Genomic DNA, 7,865 nt, shown 5'->3' on the forward strand with positions numbered 1-7,865 from the left:
GTCTGGGTCCAAGTACCGAGCTAGGCCTAAGGTTCAAGTCTAGGGCTGGGTTGGGATTCGGGTTTGGGTTTGGATCTTGGATCCAGTACTGGTCCGACTTCCAAAGTCCGTGTTGTGGTCAGGGTGCAGTTGGATTCGTGAGATGGTGTGGAATACTGAAGTTATTTTTTTAGTAAAATAATCCAAAAACATTTTTTAGAAAAAATTAATCAAACATGTCTTATATTTTAAAAACTACAAAACTTGTTTTCTGTTCTTATTTCTGAAAACCTAATTTTGAAAACAAAAAGGAGTGTCAAACACCCCTAAGAGTTAGAAAATTTAAAGAAAGAGATGAACTACTTTTGAAATAGAGTTCAAACACTTTTTCTTTATCAATTTTCTCAAAATATATAACACTACAATGAATGGACAGAATGGTAATGAATCTCAAACAATTTCATTTTTTAACAAATAGAAAAGTTTGAATAACAATGTATTTTAACCAGTAACACACATGACACTACTTTGCCAAAAAAAAAACAAAACAATGGTTGTATACACTATAGAGATTTTATCTAAAAAAGGGAAAAAAGAAAAAACCAATCTTAAACTCGAACTGAATGGATTAAGGGACTGTGAAGGCTGTCAGTATCAGAAGAGAAATGAATTGGCATCATAGCAGGGTCCTCATATGACGTGACCAGTTTTTCAAAAAACTCAGCCATTGCAGGATCGCCATCGTCTTGCCTATCTCTTTTAATCAAACTCTGGAAAATGAAAAGAAAAAGCTGGCTCAGTATGAGTGTAAAACCTACAAGATAAAGTAAAATTGTCATGATTTTACAGATTACCTCGGCAGAGTAGGCAATAAAGTTTGGAAGGAAGCGTTTGCGGCAGTACTCGTTGAAAAGAAGAGTGAGGATTGGAAGAGGAATAATTAATGTTGATGCTTTAGGAAGCTTCTTCAATGTAAATATTCCCACTGCAATGGCGTGCATGAGTAGCAGAGAAAATATCATTGAATTGTGCACAATAGGCCAAAACTTGCCCGCAGTTTCATACGTAGGTGCATAAACATTAATAAACTGCAAAATGACATTCAGAGCTTCCATATTAGGTACATCGTTACCACATTAGAATATCATAAAAGTATTTAGTGCTGTCCCAAACAAATGGAATTTACATACAAGAGTTTTAAAAGTCCCTATTTGAAACTAAGTGATTTGGAAAAAGCCAGCAATAATTGAAAATTGAACTTCCTCTAGCTTGTTAAATTATTAAGTGCGAATTGCAGCTACTCATTGCAATGACTAAAGAAAGCAAGGTATAACAAGTTAGTAGGTACTCTTTTACTCAAGGTCAGAGTCACAAAATGTACCAAAGATTTTGAAAATGGGAATATAAAAGCCAACTGACCTGATTACGAAAAATTATGTATCCAAGAAAGAAGTACACCAAGAGAAAGGGCAGAATAAGCGGAGCTAGAAAGAAGTATGTAATTCCAAGCAGTCCAAAGAAAAGAATTCTTGGAATGTCCTTGTGGAATGCAATAGAAGGAACTTCAAGTTCATCATCTTTACAGTCGGTAAATGGTCTCGTTAGCAGACTGCAAAATAAAGGAATTACACGAAACAATTCTGATGAAGCACTTGTCCATCCAGATGTTACAACGTATGCTATGAAAAATGATGCCTGCAGCCAAATTAACAGTTGCTATAACAATAGAAAAGTGAATAAGCAAAATTTAGTTGAACAAAAGCTTCACAAGTGACATTCATATTTTTATATTATGCACCAATACTGAAGAAAGAAACAGTATTATCTTCTTGCTTTCTTACGTGATTCTACAGAATATTAGCATTTCATATTGTTCCAAGAAGAAAAGCTATCAGCAAACTTTTTATGCTCGGGAAAAAGAACATATGCAGACGTGTCCTATGCCCTTTATCACATGCAATAGTGTCAATTCGGAAGGTTGAGGCACAATTACAAAAATATGCTCACCTGTGCAGGGACAGCCTTAGCTAACTTAGAAGGAATATTCTTGGGCTCGAGGAAGATGTTAAGCTGAGATAAGGCTGAGCCAGAAAATACAGTAGCAAAAAATATGTTCCATATTGTGAACCAAAGTACTTTATTGCATGCACTCTTTTCTATGTCACTGTGAGAGATATATCCTTGAATAGATGAAAGGAACTCCATAATTGGGGGCACCATTTTTAAAAATAACAGAAGAATAAGATTAGGAAGATATCCCGTGACAATTTGACTAACCATAGTTCTGCATAAAGGGACAAATGTTATATCAACTTAGTTTGGCATCAACAAAATTATAAGTGAATAACTGAAAATTTCAGACTCAACCACACAATTGTCACAATAACAACCAGATCAATACTGCTAAAGTAAGAATATTTGAGCAAGGAAAACTAAACAACCTCATAGAAATCTCTAGGTTCATCATTTTTGTTTAGTTTTCTGTATCAAATTTACCTAGCGACTCATTTTATCCAAAATATTTTGCTCTATTCACTCAGATGAATTACTAACTAAAACTGTCAGGCTAAACACAGGATGTTTTACAGAACAATTCAATCTTCAACCAGCAAAATTGAATTGCTAATAATGATATTACCCGCAAAAAAGATGAGACAAAAACTAAATACACTTCCCATTACACTTACATGGTCAGAAAGCTTTTGAGGAAGGGAAACCACATTTCCAGCTGACTCAAGTTAGTAAGACCTTGCACAAGTACAACTGGTATAAGAAATAAGATTGTAAGAAGAATACATGCAACAATAATCACCAGCTTAGATATCCATCTTCGCATGAATGATGATGAAAAGAAAGGCCAGTAAACATCATGGGGCTCAGGAGCTTCCTCTGTGACCCAGTGTGTGGGATTGATTGATTGTTGCATGTGAAAAGCAGTAGCAGCACCATACCGAGACTTAAAGGACACAAAAGCTGCCCGAACTTCCTAATAAGTTATGAAGAGAGATAGAACATCAATAAGATGCACCAGTTACAATAACATTTGCAGAATCCAGCTTAACTGTAAAAAAATACTAGTATATAGAGCTACATCATTGTTGTTCGCTTTGTCATGTAGTATGGTACTCCATCCAGAAGAGTTTTTCCATGACACATTATAAGGAAAATCATAATTATTGATTCTATCTTTAGTTTTACTTCCTTCCACTCTTTCATGGCATGGTACCTTACTTACACTTGAAATTTAAAAGTGAGGAAGACATCTTTGTTAGTAAAGCATATTAAAAATTGACTTGATTTCTGGGATTGTCACGAACTTTATGTCGAGACTCTAATGAAAGAAACATGAATGGAATACCAACATGCCCATAAATTTAATCCAGGAGTTCTCATTCATGTTCCATTAAACATATATGAAAAAATTATGGCAAATACATTTCATAAAGTTCTACGAACAGCAACTGATCTCAGCAAAAGTAAACAAGTTTTGTGGTATAAGATAAGAAGTTATCAGACTAACACTTACTTCTCCTGTGAATGAGACCCCTGTTCGCTGCAGTCTTAAATTTTCCTCTACACTATTTAATCTCTTTCCATAATGGTCTACAAGATCAACCTTCTTGCCACAAAGTCCAAAACAGCAGCTACGGTGATACTTGTGTTCAGCGGGATCCGACCGTAGATATATGAGCCTTCTGTACAATTTCTTGGCATCATACTAGAAAAAAAAGGGTGAGCAACTGGTATGAAACAATTCATTATGATATTAGTGGTTTCTAATAAAACATAAAAGAATATATAGAAACACCTACTGATACACATCATAAATATATACAGAAATCTCCTCCCTAATTGAGCTAGAAAGGACAGGATCAATTTGGTTTACATCTTTCTACACAACAAACTGCAATTATGTATCTTTAAAGTGAATTATTTCTGCTCCAAAACAGAACTCGTAGATGTTTAGTTGGCAGTGCAGATTTAGGAGTTTAATTGGAAAGTGCATGTTGGATTTTCTCATTAAATATTATTAGCTAATGCAAAGTTCTTATGTTATCAAGATTTCCATCATCTAACAAAAAACATTAGTTTGGTTCAGTGTCTTCATCTCCCTATTGTCAAAGTCCACATTGTATCTGATGTTGGATCTACTTCAGTCTCTCTTCCTAGGAACAGATACTCTAAGCTAAAAAGAACTCAAATATGACTCCCACAAAAACAAGACACAAAAAGAGCTATTTGATACACATGTCAAAACTAAGGCAACTATAAATCACATCTAGTGACTCTATTCAATAGAAAATCCAAAACTTAGACAAAAGATAAAGCAGGGATACATTGATAACAGGAAAAGTCAGCAAGAAAATACTTACAATGATATTTCGAATTTTGTTTGTTCGATGAACAACTACATTTGACAGATATGTTGATGGGTGAAATTCTTTAAAAAAGCTGTCAACGCAGTCACTGATACTGCTACCGGGAGAAATAGGCACACTACGAACCAAGATAGTGAACTGGTGTGGTTGAGGCTTGGATGAAGCAAAATAAGACAACCTTTTCAATGATATATATCTGTACTCCTGCACAGAGTATAACATTCAGTAGCAAGTTAACTTTTGGCTCTGCTTAGATTGTTAAGAGAAAACTGTTTATTTTTGAAATGTTTAAATGATCAACTAGAAAAGTGGTACAAAGCTACTTACATAATAGAGTAGGTAGCAAACAAATATTGTAACTACATAAATAGCAGAGAAGTGAATCCATAGGCTGCCAAAAGCAAAAGAATGTTAATGTCAGCATATTTTAGAACTCTTAAACAGGACATATATATATATATATGTTCTTAAGACAATTTATAGATGAAAATTAGTTCTAGTTTGTTCAATTCTTCAGTCATTATTTTGAACAAATTTCTGGTATATCATCATATCGATTCTCAAAGAAATTCAAAGTTTTCAAATTTGAATCCATGCTAGAGTTAAGATTTACCTTTTTGAGCCATTGTTTACATTCGAAATGGTAAACACGTCCAATGAGTTATTAAACAGATTAGTTAAGTCAAGATTGTCAAGCTTGTCTCCGGAACAATTCACTGGGAGAATAACAAAGATTCCAATAACCCCAGCAAACAAAAAAACTTTCAAACTGCGTGTAAAACAAACAAATACCACATCGACATTAGTAAATATGAAATCAAGTAAGAACCTGATAAAGAAAAACAAGGGTAAAATAAGTAACTCTTTTGCATGTTACAAAAGACTATAACATTCACTTTCATATGAAATTCAATAACACTAAGAACAACAGACACTTCAACTAAAGTACCTGAAGGTAATAACATGCATAAAAACGACAGCATCCAAACCCGAGGACGATAACAATTCCTCTTCAGAGAGCATATAAGCACTTTTCAACCAACCAGTAGAAGGTATAAGCCTTTCCAAGTTGAAATTATCTCTCCTTTTAGATTTCCCTTGGGCCATCAAACGAGGCACATAAACTTCATAATTGCTGGGTTGTTTGCTCAATATAGAGTACAAAGTGAAAAATATGATACACAGACCAGAGTTTATTCCCACTGAGGTCAAGAGGGCAGAAACAAGCATTTTCCCAGATCAATATATCGAAAACAAATTGATCACCCTTGTAAATTAAGTGAGAAAATTGCTAACCGAACAGTGAAAATCAAGGAAGAAAAATAAACCTCCTTTTGACCTGAACACTGTGATGAATTTTGATTGAGACTTTATCCTATTGTTCTAATTATTTGTTTATTCGAATTGGGTTGCAAATATTACTTGCTGGTAGGTAAGCTGAAAGCACCATGTAGGCTGGGCTAGACGTTAATTTTATATTTCGGTAGTCTTTCAACCCACGAAGTTTCCTCTTTATTCGTTGAATGACAGAAATGCCCTTCTTCCATCTCAGTCCGAAAACGAAGGGAATTTTATTTTCGAGAATAGGGGTGATTTCGGGATTTCAATGGGAATTAATTATGGAACAATTACACTTGTTCGCTGTAATCAACGGATTGACCTGACCTTTACTGTACGAGACGAGTAGGATAAAAGCTAATAGTCAAATTCACGCCACAGTAGTACTAGAAGTCACACGCACGTGCCACGTCACGTGTGTATGATAACATTGTTCCTTTTCTTTTTTCCTTTCTTAATTTATGTCATTCTGGTTGAACTTCTATTTCCAATTTAAGATCACTACCATTTATTATAGAATATAAATACGATATTACTCTAAACTATTTTCAGTGCTTTATTGTGCCTTTAAATTTTTCTAAGTTGTTTAAAACTTCTTCTAAACTAAATTGCAATGGCGCAGATTTATTTTACATCCCAACCCCGTCTCCATTCTCATCCCCTTCCCCATCGTGATAGACTAATTATATAATAGAAAATTTGATTTTCTATACTTACATATACCTAATATTTTATTCTTAAACTATTACATATCATCATTGAAAATATATTACCATTTATCTAAAACTCAAATATACCCCTCTCATAACTCAACCCCATCTCTCTCGCATTTCAGCACATGCATCAGACCTTATCGGACTCATCGGACCCACAAATTTTTTGTGCAAAAACATAAAAAAAATTAAAAAAATTGGTAGTTCGATGGGGTCCAATGGTAGTCCGATGGTTACTTGATGCTACTTTTTTTATGTACAAAAACATAAAAAAAAAATTGGTAGCAGATCTAGTCCGATGGGGTTCGATAGTGGTCCAATGGTGGTCCGATGGTCACCTAATGCTATTTTTTTTATGTATAAAAACATAAAAAAAAAAATTGGTAACAGATATGGTCTGATGGGTCCGATGGTGGTCCGATAGGTCTGATATGGGGTCCGATTGTGTTCGATGTGGGGTCCGATGGGAGATCCGATTGTGTAAATGGAGGGTATTTTAGAAATATCATAAAAGTTGTCATATCCTACAAATATTAGTTATTATTTGTTTAGGAAATTTTTTTAACCAAATGTAAGTATAAAATATAAAATTTCCCTTATATAACTATGAGTAATGATACATACATACATACAAGGGGGAGCTAGGACTGGATAGTAGGGGGGCTAACATCAAATAACACATACAATAAAATTAATCGAGGAATTTAGTGACTAAAATTCTTTTCTGAAGAGTACATGTCGATGAAAAAAAAATATTGTATTTTTAATTTTTATAAATATATTTTATACAATAAACTATAAAATATGAATCAAGAAATTAAAATAAAAATGCACCTTTAATAAAGTTAGGAAACTAAAGTATCACTATATCAAAATTTACTTGTAATTTCTAAAATGGAAAAGAATAAGAGATGTGTGTCCATTAAAATTAAGAATCTTCTATTTTATTTATTGTGCATACAAATATTTTACAAATTTATATACCTGTAATTAATACATGTATATATAGTATTGAAAAATTCTATGGTGCACCAATGCATTCTTGAAGAATTTTTTAGTTAATTTTTTACAGTCGTATGTGTTGATATTATTTAAGACATCTTGTAAAATTTTGAGAAATTCAGAAAAATTTAACACGCTAAAAATAAGATTCAATTAGTTTGTTCCATAACATCCATGGGGGTTATGAGTTTGAATTTAAAATGATGATATCCTAAACATTATATAAAGAAGTCTGACCATCGCTCATATTGAGATGAACTAAGTTTTTATCAACAAAGCATATTACTAGAAAATTCTAAGACTTGATAATTCCCAAAGCTATTTCTATGAGAGTTTCTTTAGTGCTTAGAGATATGAGAAATAAACTTTTGGACAAAAATGTAATGCCTTGTCAAAGTCATGCTGATCCCTACTAATCTACACTCAAGGTTGGTTGTAAGTAAGTGTATATATA

The 7,865-nt window shown here is 33.4% G+C and overlaps 1 protein-coding gene across 2 annotated transcripts; it reads right to left on the reverse strand.

Annotated features, from left to right (window-relative positions):
- Positions 1 to 420: 420 nt before the first annotated feature.
- LOC115700531 (CSC1-like protein At1g69450) lies at positions 421 to 5,806 on the reverse strand. 2 transcript variants are annotated; one of them, XM_030628080.2, is made up of 10 exons: positions 5,308 to 5,806; positions 4,972 to 5,127; positions 4,686 to 4,749; positions 4,353 to 4,562; positions 3,506 to 3,697; positions 2,667 to 2,965; positions 1,987 to 2,263; positions 1,399 to 1,674; positions 834 to 1,067; positions 421 to 749 (listed from the first exon to the last, which is right to left on the reverse strand). In XM_030628080.2, the coding sequence occupies exons 1-10, from the start codon at positions 5,586 to 5,588 to the stop codon at positions 588 to 590; spliced, it is 2,151 nt and encodes a 716-aa protein (XP_030483940.2). In that variant the 5' UTR covers positions 5,589 to 5,806; the 3' UTR covers positions 421 to 587. The 2 variants fall into 2 exon arrangements, with proteins under 2 accessions (XP_030483940.2, XP_060958756.1); XM_061102773.1 differs by having other exon boundaries at positions 421 to 1,067.
- Positions 5,807 to 7,865: the final 2,059 nt, after the last annotated feature.

This window comes from Cannabis sativa, chromosome 8 (genome assembly GCF_029168945.1).
Source record: "Cannabis sativa cultivar Pink pepper isolate KNU-18-1 chromosome 8, ASM2916894v1, whole genome shotgun sequence".
Taxonomy (NCBI): Eukaryota; Viridiplantae; Streptophyta; class Magnoliopsida; order Rosales; family Cannabaceae; genus Cannabis; species Cannabis sativa.